The following is a 15,000-nucleotide window of genomic DNA, read 5'->3' as shown; positions in this document are numbered from 1 at the left end:
TCGTCATCCATCAGATCCCCAGAAATTGCTCTCTGCAGCTTGGGAGCTGCTTCTTCCTCAATACTCCTCAAGCCAGCCTGCATGTAGTGAGTAAGGTAAGGGATCTGGGGCACCTTCAGGGTAACTGACATCAGTGTAGAGTGAGTTTTAGTGTCACCTGAATTTCATTGGTGGTTTTTTTATTCTTGTTTGGTCTGTACCCATAATATTCTTCCTGTCGCTTTATAAACTTCCTGAAATGCTCCTGGATCAGGAACGTAGCATAGAACTTCCCTACTGTCACCTCGTCATCTACACACACACACACACACACACACACACATTGAGCTGTAAAGTGTAGGGTTAAGGGTGTGGTTTGTAGTGCATATGGTGCATACTTTACCTCCGATGGGTGGAATGACCTGGTCCAGCAGCTTCATGCTTGTCCTCTTCCAGATTTTCTTAATGATGGCTCGCAACTCCTCATTAGCCTGCTGGAAATTTCCTGACCAGTCAGGACAAGAGAGAGATCAGGGCACACACATCATCACACACACCTGAAACTGTACTGCTGAGTGTGTGTGAGACTGTATGTGTGAGAGAGTGTGTGAGAGAGTGTGTGAGAGAGTGTGTGAGAGAGTAAGTGTGTGAGAGAGTAAGTGTGTGAGAGAGTAAGTGTGTGAGAGAGTAAGAGTGTGTGAGAGAGAGTGTGAGAGTGAGTGTGTGTGAGAGTGTGTGAGTGTGTGAGATAGTGAGTGCGTGAGAGAGAGTGAGTGTGTGTGAGAGGGCGTGTGAGATAGTGAGTGTGTGGGAGAGTGTGTGAGAGTGTGAGAGAGAGCGTGTGAGTGTGTAAGAGAGTGTGTGAGAGTGAGTGTGTGAGAAAGTATACCTTCAGTTTTGATGCGCAGTCCTGTGCGCACGAGTGCGAACAGTGTGGCGTTAAATGTCACAGTCCCATCACTGTTTAACGGCATGTTCATGGAGATCAACCTCTACACACACACACACACACACACACACACACACACACAAAACTACCTTATATGTGACAGTAAAATGTTGTCAGTGTGCACGTCAGTGTCGTAATGCACGATGAACAGGTATTAAAAAGTGTGTGTGTGTAATTATCACCTTGCAGGCAACGCGGTGAGGGCAGAACTTGCCAAAGCCCAGAGGAGGCTGAATTCTCCTCAACAGGGTTACAACATCCAGGTGTTTAATACGCCCCCTACAGAACACACACACACACACGTTCATTTCTGTAAAGTTTTTTAGAGCATAAGGTCTGTGGTTATGGGTGAGACCAGCTGAGAGCTGATTGGTCAGAGACTCACGTGGCTTCGGGGTCATATTCTGCCCAGATTTTCTTAAATTCATCCAGATGATGTAGCCCAAGGATCGACCAATCACGTGTCAGATAATCAAAATTATCCATGATGACAGCCACAAAAAGGTTAATGATCTAAAACCCCAAAAGGCGCAGTCAGTCGTTTGTGTGTATGTGTGTGTATGTGTGTGTGTGTGTGTGTGTGTATATGTGTGGTGTGTGTGTGTGGTATGTGTGTGTATGTATGTGTATGTATGTGTGTGTGGGTGTATGTGTGTGGGTGTATGTGTGTGTATATGTGTGTATATGTGTATGTGTGTATGTGTGTGTGTGGGTGTGTGTGTATGTGGGTGTGTGTGTATGTGGGTGTGTGTGTATGTGGGTGTGTGTGTGTATGTGGGTGTGTGTGTATGTGGGTGTGTGTGTGTGTGTATGTGTGTGTGTGTGTGTGTGTGTGTGTGTATGTGGGTGTGTGTATGTGGGTGGGTGTGTGTATGTGGGTGTGTGTGTGTATGTGGGTGTGTGTGTGTGTGTGTATGTGTGTATGTGGGTGTATGTGGGTGTGTGTGTGTATGTGGGTGTGTGTGTGTATGTGGGTATGTGTGTGTATGTGTGTATGTGGGTGTGTGTGTATGTGGGTGTGTGAGTGTGTGGTGTGGTGTATGTGGGTGTGTGTGTGTATGTGTGTATGTGGGTGTGTGTGTGTATGTGGGTGTGTGTGTGTATGTGGGTGTGTGTGTGTATGTGGGTGTGTGTGTGTATGTGGGTGTGTGTGTGTATGTGTGTATGTGGGTGTGTGTGTGTGTGTATGTGGGTGTGTGTGTGTATGTGGGTGTGTGTGTATGTGGGTGTGTGAGTGTGTGGTGTGGTGTGTGTGAGAGATCACCAGGAAGGCACACAGCATATAGAAGCTCATGAAATAGAGGACGGCGAATCCTGAGCCGCAGGTGAACTCCTCCCCCGGCAGATAATCTGATTTGGGGTCACAGCGCTGACCATATAAACATCCCAACATCACTTCCTGCCACGCCTCCCCTGTAGCACACCTGTACACACAGCAGGTCATAAACACACCTGAGCAGGTGACAGGAGTGAGCTAAAGTGACACCTACCTGAACAGGAGCAGCACAGCTTGTGGAAATGTCTGGAAATTATTATTACGATTAATCACTGTTCCATCAATCAGCGCAATCTTCCCAAACACCTGCAGGGGGCACACACACACACACACACACACACACAGTTGTACACACTAGAGGCTGACATATTTTCAGGAATCCCGTGGGATGGAAACAAAATCATGATTAATCACGTGACTGGAACGGGACAGGAAAAAATATCAGTGGGAGTGGGCGGGGCCGGGAATACACAAATATACCTTAGATATAAATAAATATAATCTGTTTGCGTTGGTATGGCTGGTTAAATGAATGACGTGCTCCACACACTCTGACAGGTGGTGGCAGTAATGCACCAAGTTGCTATGCCAACCACCAACAATCTAAGAGAAGGAGAAGGCGTCTCCTCCATGCGCTCGCTAGAAGCCGCGAAAACTGGAGCCGAAACTCACACTGCAGCGACACTCTGGGGAAAAATATGTGAAAACGCCACACGCCAGCTGCAAAACGTGTAGACACGTTATTAAGTCCAGTTCTGCCTCAGACACGTGTGGCCTTCGGCGTCACACATGCAAACAGGTCCGGTCAAGTCAACCGACTCCTACAGTTATGAAGCGTAAGTTACCCTCAACTGTAAGGTGGAGATTCACTACGTAACGGCTCGTGTGTGCAGCCAGGATGTATCACCTTTCACTGTTTTGTGTGTGTGTGTGAGTGTGTGTGTGAGTGTGTGTGTGTGTGAGTGAGAGAGTTGACTCACCTGCATGCCTATGACAGCGTAGATAAAGAAGAGCATGACGATGAGCAGTGCTACATATGGTAGAGCCTGTGCACCACACATACAAATCAGTAAGACACACATGCATCTAAAAAAATGTACACACACACACACACACACACACACACACACAGTCTGACCTGGAAGGACTTGATGAAGGTCCACAGTAGGTTTCGAATTCCTTCAAACCGATTCAGTAGCTTCACCAGGCGCATCACACGGAACAGACGGAACAGTGTGATGGACACACTCATGTTCTCAGAGTCCTACACACACACACACACACACACACACAAATATCTATATAAAATATATCTAAATATCTATATAAAAATCTATATATATGAAGATGAATCCTTGCTTTTTGTAACATTTATACATTACACAGTGAATTATTTTTTAAATAATTCTTCTATAAATGAATACATTTGTTTCTTATGTTATAAAGATATATTTGAGCACTGAGAGTGAAAACTCACTGCAATCTCCTGCATCGGGTTCACTTCCTGATAAACACACACACACACACACACACACACACACACACATACATACATACATACACAGGATCTGATTCCTGGATTTGTTTTATACAGTAGGTTTAATACAAATAGTAGCAGATCTAATACCTCACAGCCAGTCAGACAGTACAGACCTCCCTGTGCAGCCAGGGCCACCTGTGGGGGAGGGGGGGTGTTTCAGCGTTGTTGTCATTGTGAATTTAAATCAGCTTTGTATCAGTGAAGATGATGATGATGATTAAAACCTACGTTAATCTCACTCAGAATGACATCAACGATGCTGCCAACAACAATGACAAAGTCAAACACATTCCACGGGTCTCCAAAATAACCCTGTGAGTGAGAGAGGGGTGCAGCATTATGGGTAATGTAGCTAATTAAAGTGTAAATATGTTAATTAACCCTAACTAAGGAATTATGGATAATAAAGCTAACCTTGGCTTTGAAGGCTCCAACTTTAAGGATCATCTCGACGGTGAAGAGAACAGTGAAGATGACGTTTAGCATATCAGACAGGTGAGTGATGTGCTCCGACTGATTACAGTGCTGCAGGAAGTACATTACAACTCAAACACAAGTCAAATCACAATCAGAGAGAATTCCCTGTAAGAAGCTGGTGTTTGATCTGCTGTGTGAAGAGCAGGTGGTGTGGTGTTTATACCTGCATCCCCAGGCACATGGTGTTTAGCATGATGAGAAGGAACATCAGGTACTCAAAGTAGCAAGAAGTCACAATGTACCACACTCTATACTGATTTAGGTTTTTGGGAATGTAGCATCGGAGTGGGCGGGCCTTCAGAGCGTACTGCACACACTGGCGCTGCACACACACACACACACACACACACACACACACACACACAGGGTTAAAGAACTCTGTAATTTTGAATTCTGTGGTAACAGGGGTGAAGTGCACATGAGCTGATGTTCTACCTGGTTCTTGTCCAGCTCACAGTTCTTGTATTCCTGCTCCCCCTGCTCCTGGAAGGTGACGATCACAAAGCCAACAAAAATGTTCATCATGAAGAAGGCGATGAGGATGAGATAGACAATAAAGAAGATGGAGATCCCAATTCGGTTATTGTACACAGGGCCAACATCCTCCTTATTGGAATCAATGGCTTTATACAGCAGCCTGCACACACACACACACACACACAATAAGGTAAGTCTGCTGTCCAAATGTAGAACATCAATAAGCTGTATGATGCCTTACTTTGGCCAACCCTCGAAAGTGGAGGCAGTGAAAAGTGCCAGCATGCCATTCAGCACATTATCAAAGTTTAAGTCACTGTTAATCCACTTCCTCTTGCGCATCACCATCTCGTGCAGAGCGTTGTCCTGGTAATAGATAAATGTCCCCCTAAAAAACATACAGCTTATTATACAGTGTATGAGTGAACAATTGAACAGCTTAGCAGTGATGTTGCAGTGATGCTGCTGTTGGAGTTGCCAGGTTAAAGATGATAGAATCCATGTGTTGTCAGAACTCTAGCTCCAGTTTGGATCCAAGGTCACCTATATCAGGGCAACTCGTCTGTAAATGACACCCTCTCATGTTCATGAGCCAGCCAGCTGTAGCAGTGGGAGGTGAATCCCAGAGCTCCCTCCATCCCAGACTGATTTTAAAGATAAACCTGATGGTGCTTGAGTGTAAAAAACTCACCTACACTCTGCTTCTGTCATCTTCAGTGGATCTGTGCAGGTGTAAAATTTACCCTGAGAAAGAAATGATAGCAGATTATCAACCAGACTGTGCTGTCCTTCACTACCATGAGAATATAACATGAAGTGTTGTGAAGAGCCGACCTTTACACAGTCACTAACACACACACTGCTGTCTCTCATAAGGTCAGACCCAAGTGTGTAATCACTTATATGTCCTGCGAGCTTTTTACCCTGAACAGCTGAACTCCGATGCAGGCAAACATGAAGTCCAGCAGCATGGTGACCAGGACAATGTTCCCTATTGTCTTAATGGCCACAAACACACACTGAACCACATGCTGAAACACACACACACACAAAAACACACTTCAGCTTAAATAATGTTGTTCTTCATTTACATCAGCAGCTCTGTACTGAATATGAATTTAAACACAAGTACTTTTAAAGGTTTCTTTCACTTTTTTTAAATTTAGAGAGGATGTGTGTGTGTATGTGTGCATGTGTGTTTGTGTGAGTGCGTGTATGTGTGTGTGCGTGCGTGTGTCTTTGTGTGCACGTGTGCGTGTTTGTGTGTGTGTGTGTGTGTGTGTGCACGTGTGTGTGTGTCTGTGTGCGTGTGTATGTGTTTGTGCAAGTGTGGGTGCGTGCATGTGTATGTGTGTGCGTGTGTGTTTATGCGAGTGTGTGTCTGTGTGTGTGTGATAATGTTCAAATGTGTACATTCACCTTCAGTCCTTTTGCTCTGTTTATGGCTCGTAAAGGTCTCAGGACTCTGAGCACTCGCAGGATCTTCACTACTGAGATAGCACTAGACCTACATCATCAACACACAATCAATAACACATTATTCACAAAAACACACAACTTGTCTAACAAATACTTCATTGTGGAGGAAACTCACTCCATCCCCATGGAGAGCAGTGATACTCCAACTACGATCAGGTCCAGAATGTTGAAGGAGTTCCTGCAGAAGGAGCCTTTGTGTAAGAAAGCACCATACGTTGTCATCTGGAGTGGACAGAGATGAGGCAGTCACTCACACACACACACACACACACACACACACACACACACACACACACACACACACACTTATACTACAGACATGACTGTCACACTGGGAGCTACACGTATATAAATACAAACAGAACTGACGTTTACACAGCGGTGACAGTTGATGTTGTAGTTACGTTAATATTATTTGTTACGTTCATCAATGTTAAACATCTTATTTACACAAACTACAAGTGTTACCTGAGACAGGTTGTAGCTCCAGTGGTTAGATGTTACAGAGACACAGAAGATGTTACAGTTACAGTATTACCTTCAGCACAATCTCAGCTGTGAAGACAGAGGTGAAGACGATGTCTGCGTATGCCAAAACCTACACCACAGCAGGACACCACCGTGTGGAGATTAAAGAAAATACTGAAGAGCTCATGATTAACACAACCTCAGGTATGTTTCAGAGCAGACAGTAAATCCTCCATTGGAACCTTCTGCTTCTCACTCAGGTGTTTTACCTGAAACATTGAACATGTACCTGGTTTCTGAAGGACAGCGGGTCAATGGGGTCCTCAGCTGCCAGAGAGATGCTGCTCAGCAGGATGAAGAGGAGAATGATGTTGGTAAATGTTGTAGCGTTGATGATGCGGTGGCACAGCTTCCTGAACCTGGTGAAAGAAATGAATATGTACTGATTGTTGATAACAGTTTGACTGTTTGACTGTCTGCTTGCTGTCTGTCTGTTTGTCTTCATACACACTTGTTCTGTGGCCCAAAGATGAAGAATGAGCTGGCCTCAGGCATCGGCACCACCGTCTCCTTCAGCTGCAGATCAGCCATGGGCCTAGGCCTCGGACTGGTGGGGATCTCAGGCTCCTCCTCCTCATCATCACCTTGGTAATGAACACAATAAAACATTACTCATAAGATATACTGACAGGACTGTCATAGTTTTTGAAGTACAGTAGACCAACATGCACAATGAAGGAGTTTTAGGGGTCAGGATTCCGTTCTTAAGAAAGTTCCATTTTGAACCATTAAATTTTCATCTGTGTTAAATAAAGTGCTTAATGTTGTTTAATGTGCCACAAAGCTGATGCTGATTCACGTGTGTGCAAAATACAACATGGAAAAAGCTTTTTGTCTTCAGAAAGTTTATACATATTTGTGTTAATACATATTTGTGATTAAATGTAGTTTAGTTGAGGAAGTTTTCATATATTAAAATACATATGTAGGTGAGGATAACCTGCATTGAGTCCTGAGTGCATACACACACACACACACACACAAACACACACCCTGCTTTACTCACCTGGAAAGTCAGCTGGGGGGAAAGGGTCTTTAATCTCGTTTACATTGGACTCAAACTCATCCACCTTCAGCTGACCACATCAGAGATATCAGAGATTTATTAACTGTTACACTGTTACCTGTTACACAGTTGCACGTTACACTGTTACCTGTTACACTGTTGTTACACGTTACAACAGTGTAACAGGTAACACTCTTACACGGTTACACTGTTACCTGTTACACGTTACACATTACCATGTTACACTGTTACACATTACACTGTTACAATGTTTCCTGTTACACGTTACACTGTTACACTGTTACACGTTTACACTGTTACCTGTTACACGTTACACGGTTACTCTGTTACCTGTTATACTGTTACACTGTTACACTGTTACACTGTTACCCTGTTACCTGTTACCCTGTTACCTGTTACACTGTTACCTGTTACACTGTTACCTGATACACTGTTCACTGTTACACGGTTACACTGTTACCTCTTACACAGTTACCTGTTACACTGTTACACTGTTACCCTGTTATCTGTTACACTGTTACCTGTTACACTGTTACACAGTTACCTGTTACACTGTTACCCTGTTAGCTGTTACACTGTTACACTGTTACACTGTTACACTGTTACCTGTTACACTGTTACCCTGTTACACTGTTACCTGTTACACGTTACACGGTTACTCTGTTACCTGTTACACTGTTACACTGTTACCTCTTACACTGTTACCTGTTATACTGTTACCTGATACACTGTTACATGTTACACTGTTCACTGTTACACTGTTCACTGTTACACGGTTACACTGTTACCTCTTACACTGTTACCTCTTACCCTGTTACCCTGTTATCTGTTACACTGTTACCTGTTACACTGTTACCCTGTTCCTTGTTACCCTGTTACCTATTACACTGTTACCTCTTACACTGTTACACTGTTACCTGTTACACTGTTACCCTGTTACCTGTTACACTGTTACCTGTTACACTGTTACACTGTTACCCCTTACACTGTTACACTGTTACCCGTTACACTGTTACCCTGTGACCCTGTTACCTGTTACACTGTTACCCTGTGACCCTGTGACCCTGTTACACTGTGACCCTGTTACCCTGTTACCTGTTACACTGTTACCTGTTACATTGTTACCTGTTACACTGTTACCTGTTACCCTGTTACACTGTTACCTGTTACACTGTTACCCTGTTACACTGTCACACTGTTACCTGTTACACTGTTACATGTTACACTGTTACATGTTACACGGTTACTCTGTTACCTGTTACACTGTTACACCTTACAGTGTTACACTGTTACCCTGTTACACTGTTACCTGTTACACTGTTCACTGTTACACTGTTACACGGTTACACTGTTACCTCTTACACTGTGTAACACTGTTACCTCTTACACTGTTACCCTGTTATCTGTTACACTGTTACCTGTTACACTGTTACACTGTTACATGTTACACAGTTACCTGTTACACTGTTACCTCTTACACTGTTACACTGTTACCTGTTACACTGTTACACTGTTACCCCTTACACTGTTACCCTGTTACCTGTTACCTGTTACACTGTTACCTGTTACACTGTTACACTGTTACCCTGTTACCCTGTTGCAGTTACACTGTTACCTGTTACACTGTTACACTGTTACCCTGTTACACTGTTACCCTGTTACCTGTTACACTGTTACCCTTTTACCTGTTACACTGTTACCTGTTACACTGTTACCTGTTACACTGTTACCCTGTTGCACTGTTACACTGTTACCTGTTACACTGTTACCCTGTTACACTGTTACCTGTTACACTGTTACCCTGTTACCCTGTTACACTGTTACCTGTTACACTGTTACCCTGTTACACTGTTACCTCTTACACTGTTACCCTGTTACACTGTTACACTGTTACCTGTTACACTGTTACCCTGTTACCTGTTACACTGTTACCCTGTTACCTGTTACACTGTTACCTCTTACACTGTTACACTGTTACCCTGTTACCTGTTACACTGTTACCTGTTACACTGTTACACTGTTACCCCTTACACTGTTACCCGTTACACTGTTACCTGTTACACTGTTACCCTGTTACCCTGTTACCTGTTACACTGTTACCCTGTGACCCTGTTACACTGTGACCCTGTTACACTGTTACCTGTTACACTGTTACCTGTTATCCTGTTACCCTGTTACACTGTTACCTGTTACACTGTTACCCTGTTACACTGTTACATGTTACACGGTTACTCTGTTACCTGTTACACTGTTACCTCTTACAGTGTTGCACTGTTACCTGTTACACTGTTACATGTTACACAGTTACCTGTTACACTGTTACCTCTTACACTGTTACACTGTTACTTGTTACACTGTTACCCTGCTACCTGTTACACTGTTACACTGTTACCCCTTACACTGTTACCCTGTTACCTGTTACACTGTTACCCTGTTACCTGTTACCCTGTTGCACTGTTACACTGTTACCTGTTACACTGTTACACTGTTACACTGTTACCTGTTACACTGTTACCCTGTTACACTGTTACACTGTTACCCTGTTACACTGTTACACTGTTACACTGTTACCCTGTTACCTGTTACACTGTTACCTGTTACACTGTTACCTCTTACACTGTTACACTGTTACCCTGTTACACTGTTACCCTGTTACACTGTTACCTGTTACACTGTTACCTGTTACACGTTACACGGTTACTCTGTTACCTGTTACACTGTTACACTGTTACCTCTTACACTGTTACACTGTTACCCTGTTACACTGTTACCTAATACACTGTTACATGTTACACTGTTACCTCTTACACTGTTACCTCTTACACTGTTACCCTGTTATCTGTTACACTGTTACCTGTTACACTGTTACCTGTTACACTGTTACACTGTTACCCCTTACACTGTTACCCTGTTACCTGTTACACTGTTACCCTGTTACACTGTTACCTGTTACACTGTTACCCTGTTACCTGTTACACTGTTACACTGTTAAACTGTTACACTGTTACACTGTTACACTGTTACCTGTTACCCTGTTACCCTGTTACCCAGTTACACTGTTACCTCTTACACTGTTACCTCTTACACTGTTACACTGTTACCTGTTACACTGTTACCCTGTTACAATGTTACCTCTTACACTGTTACACTGTTACCTGTTACACTGTTACCCTGTTACACTGTTACCTCTTATACTGTTACACTGTTTAATATATTAAATGTCACACTATATAAAAATGTCACACTATATGTGTTCGTTTCTCACCCTTGCTGTGGTTGGAATCCCCTCTGTCTTTGCTCGCTGTTCTGCAAGTTTTTTAGCCAGCGCTTTATCTTCATCTCCTTTATCAGACGCTTTAGATCTGAATCACACACCAATCATGTACACGTAAGTGTTACAGTCCTCACAGTTAGTGACACAGTTGACCTTTGACCTCACCTGAGCATCTTTTTACGCTTCTTTTCCTCTGCCTTTTCTTTCTGGGCAGAAGTAAGACTCTCAGCCTCGGCCAGGTTATCCACTGCTATGGCCAAGAACACATTCAACAGGATATCTGTGAGGGACAGTTTAGGAAATAAAAACCACACACACACACACACACACACACACACACACACACACACACGCGCACACACACACATTGGCTAAAGGATACAGTTGCCACAAATGAAAAGAACAATGAAGTATATGCTGACAAGGATGCCAGGCATCACAGGACCTCCATGAGCCATGATACCATCATACATCACAGTGTTCCAGTCCTCCCCTGTCAGGATCTACACAGAGGGACAGACAGACAGAGAGTGAGTGAGTTAGGAGAGTGAAGGAGAGTAGTGTGTACTGTGTGTGTGTGTGTGAGTGGTGTGTGTGTCCTGTGTGTTTGTGGGGTGTGTGTCCTGTGTGTGGTGTGTGTATCCTGTGTATGTGTCCTGTGTGTGTATCCTGTGTATGTGTCCTGTGTGTGTGTGTCCTGTGTGTGTCCTGTGTGTGGTGTGTGTGTCCTGTCAAATCAAATCAAATCAAATGTTATTTGTCACATACACGTACATACAGACTACGACATGCAGTGAAAAGCTTTTTGCATCTGTCCAGTATATGAGCATAACAAAGGAATGCAATTTAGGATAAAAAATAAACCAAAACCAAAAGGAGACAAATAAATAAAAAGTATAAACTATATAAAAACTATATAAAATATGAAACTATATGTGGAAAAATGTGTGTGTCCTGTGTTGTGTGTGTCCTGTGTGCGTCTGTCCTGTGTTGTGTGTTTTGTCCTGTGCGCGTCTGTCCTGTGTGCATCCTGTGTGTGTCCTGTGTTGTCTGTGTCCTGTGTGTGTCCTCTGTTGTGTGTGTCCTGTGTTGTGTGTATCCTGTGTCCTGTGTGTGTGTCCTGTGTGTGTGTGTATTGTGTCCTGTGTGTGTGTATTGTGTCCTGTGTGTGTCCTGTGTGTGTATTGTGTCCTGTGTGTGTGTATTGTGTCCTGTGTGTGTCCTGTGTTGTGTGTGTCCTGTGTCCTGTGTGTGTCCTGTGTTTGTGGGGAAGTCGTGGCCTAATGGTTAGAGAGTCTGACTCGTAACCCGAAGGTTGTGGGTTTGAGTCTCGTGCCGGCCACGACTGAGGTGCCCTTGAGCAAGGCACCGAACCCCCCAACTGCTCCCCGGGCGCTGCAGCATAAAATGGCTGCCCACTGCTCCGGGTGTGTGTTCATGGTGTGTGTGTGTTCACTGCTGTGTGTGTGTTCTTTGGATGGGTTAAATGCAGAGAACAAATTCTGAGTATGGGTCACTGTACTTAGCTGTATGTCACGTCACTTTACGTTCTTTGTTGTGTGTGTCCTGTGTTTCTGTCCAGTGTGCGTGTGTGTCTTGTGTGTGTTCTGTGTGTGTTGTTACCTGGAAGACGGTGATGAGTGCCTGAGGGAAATTGTCAAAGTTGCTCCGTCTAATCTTCTGGTCAGGGAAGTTGAATTTTCCGCCGAACACCTGCATGCCGAGCAGAGCGAAGATGACAATGAAGAGAAAAAGGAGAAGCAGGAGAGATGCGATGGAGCGAACCGAGTTCAACAGAGAAGCCACCAGATTACTGAGAGACGTCCAGTACCTAACACACACACACACACACACACACAGAGTGGCTTGTGGTTTAACATTACACTTTTAGTGTGGACAGTGAACACTAATAAAGATTAAGAGCATGGGGAAAGTGTCTACTTGGTGATTTTGATGAGGCGCAGCAGGCGAATGCAACGCATGACTGAAATGCCCATAGTGGACATTACACCCATGTGGACCAAGATGAGCTCCAGGATCCCCACAGACACGACAAAACAGTCAAATCGGTTAAACAGAGACATGAAATAGGACGGCAGGCCAAGAGCGTACATCTTCATCACCATCTCCACCGCAAACAGAGACAGCAGGGCTTTATTTGAACTCTCTATAAAGAAACAGACACAAAACCAGTCAACATCCTGCACTGTCCCACACTGAAACTGTCCCACACTGGAACTGTCCCTCACTGGAACTGTCCCACACTGAAACTGTCCCACACTGAAACTGTCCCACACTGGAACCGTCCCACACTGGAACCGTCCCCCACTGGAACTGTCCCACACTGGAACTGTCCCCCACTGGAACTGTCCCCCACTGGAACTGTCCCTCACTGGAACTGTCCGCACTGATTACAGACATTATTATGTTAGTCTGCAAAATCTGATGTAAATCTGAGGAGTCTGATGATGTTAGTGTGTTCATGTGGAATGGAAGTTTGGTAAGAGTTTGACCTTGGAAGTCAGTGAGGGACTTGGACTGTTGATGATGCTCCGTGGCTATGACCAGTGTGTTGAAGAATACCAGCAAAAAGACGAGCCGGTAGAAAAGCTTGGATTTCACCCAGACGTGGCATTTTCTCCTGAAAAACCGATTCCAGCGACGAGCATGACGTCTGAGGAGAACGCAATGTTAATTTCAGTCTGAAAGAATTAAAACATCAAAATATATCTCAGTATTTCAGCAGCAGCACAAGGAAGTAATAACTGATTACTGACACATAGTACATGAGTCTGTTTAGACCCTCCAACTCGTACAGACTCTCAGTATCTGAACCTCTCTCCTGCAGTGGCAGCAGACCTGAGGGACATCAGACAGACAGACAGACAGACAGACAGACAGACAGACAGAGTGCCACTTTTCACTTAAAAGTTTTCTTTTTAGTTCTCAAAGGATAGAAGTGATATAAAATAATTTATCTTACAATTTTTATATTTTGTAATATATATTAGATATAATACAAGCTTATACACCTTCATACACTGAGCATAAAACCTCTGATTGAGAAACAGAAACAACAGAGAGAGTCCCAGAGAGAGACACCAGAGAGAGAGAGAGACACCAGAGAGAGAGAGAGAGACACCAGAGAGAGAGACACCAGAGAGAGAGACACCAGAGAGAGAGACACCAGAGAGAGAGAGAGACACCAGAGAGAGAGAGACACCAGAGAGAGAGACACCAGAGAGAGAGACACCAGAGAGAGAGAGAGACACCAGAGAGAGACACCAGAGAGAGAGACACCAGAGAGAGAGACACCAGAGAGAGAGACACCAGAGAGAGACACCAGAGAGAGAGACACCAGAGAGAGAGACACCAGAGAGAGAGACACCAGAGAGAGACACCAGAGAGAGACACCAGAGAGAGAGACACCAGAGAGAGAGAGAGACACCAGAGAGAGAGAGAGACACCAGAGAGAGAGACACCAGAGAGAGACACCAGAGAGAGAGACACCAGAGAGAGAGAGAGACACCAGAGAGAGAGACACCAGAGAGAGAGAGAGACACCAGAGAGAGACACCAGAGAGAGACACCAGAGAGACACCAGAGAGAGAGACACCAGACAGAGACACCAGAGAGAGAGACACCAGAGAGAGAGACACCAGACAGAGAGAGACACCAGACAGAGACACCAGAGAGAGAGACACCAGACAGAGACACCAGAGAGAGAGACACCAGAGAGAGACAGACACCAGAGAGAGACAGACACCAGAGAGAGAGAGACACCAGAGAGAGAGAGACACCAGAGAGAGACACCAGAGAGAGAGAGACCAGAGAGAGAGACCAGAGAGAGAGAGAGACACCAGAGAGAGAGAGACACCAGAGAGAAATAACAGACCCCATAGGGACACCGAGAGAGACTACAAAGGTAAACATGGAGAGGCTATAACGTGTGAGTGTGTATATGTGTGTAGGACCTTGTCCCTCCTGGTCAGGGT

The 15,000-nt window shown here is 44.5% G+C and overlaps 1 protein-coding gene across 1 annotated transcript in view; it reads right to left on the bottom strand.

The window, feature by feature from the left end:
* Positions 1–15,000, bottom strand: part of cacna1sa (calcium channel, voltage-dependent, L type, alpha 1S subunit, a) — a 22,191-nt gene that overhangs the window by 1,289 nt on the left and 5,902 nt on the right. The window contains 32 exon segments of the mRNA XM_060858611.1: positions 1–77; positions 158–291; positions 383–484; positions 869–971; positions 1,111–1,207; positions 1,314–1,441; positions 2,193–2,352; positions 2,419–2,510; positions 3,185–3,250; positions 3,343–3,468; positions 3,682–3,708; positions 3,832–4,056; positions 4,159–4,269; positions 4,385–4,543; positions 4,657–4,858; positions 4,940–5,086; positions 5,390–5,442; positions 5,622–5,729; positions 6,118–6,205; positions 6,293–6,399; positions 6,716–6,775; positions 6,935–7,064; positions 7,157–7,289; positions 7,712–7,781; positions 10,998–11,094; positions 11,172–11,286; positions 11,389–11,509; positions 12,630–12,837; positions 12,948–13,173; positions 13,520–13,680; positions 13,784–13,865; positions 14,980–15,000. The exon segment at positions 1–77 is cut by the window's left edge and continues 49 nt beyond it; the exon segment at positions 14,980–15,000 is cut by the window's right edge and continues 125 nt beyond it. Of these exon segments, the coding sequence (XP_060714594.1) occupies positions 1–77; positions 158–291; positions 383–484; positions 869–971; positions 1,111–1,207; positions 1,314–1,441; positions 2,193–2,352; positions 2,419–2,510; positions 3,185–3,250; positions 3,343–3,468; positions 3,682–3,708; positions 3,832–4,056; positions 4,159–4,269; positions 4,385–4,543; positions 4,657–4,858; positions 4,940–5,086; positions 5,390–5,442; positions 5,622–5,729; positions 6,118–6,205; positions 6,293–6,399; positions 6,716–6,775; positions 6,935–7,064; positions 7,157–7,289; positions 7,712–7,781; positions 10,998–11,094; positions 11,172–11,286; positions 11,389–11,509; positions 12,630–12,837; positions 12,948–13,173; positions 13,520–13,680; positions 13,784–13,865; positions 14,980–15,000 (3,736 nt within the window).

Source organism: Tachysurus vachellii, chromosome 22 (genome assembly GCF_030014155.1).
Source record: "Tachysurus vachellii isolate PV-2020 chromosome 22, HZAU_Pvac_v1, whole genome shotgun sequence".
Taxonomy (NCBI): Eukaryota; Metazoa; Chordata; class Actinopteri; order Siluriformes; family Bagridae; genus Tachysurus; species Tachysurus vachellii.
The sequence above is the reverse complement of the archived record's forward strand: the minus strand, read 5'-3'. Positions and strand labels throughout refer to the sequence as shown.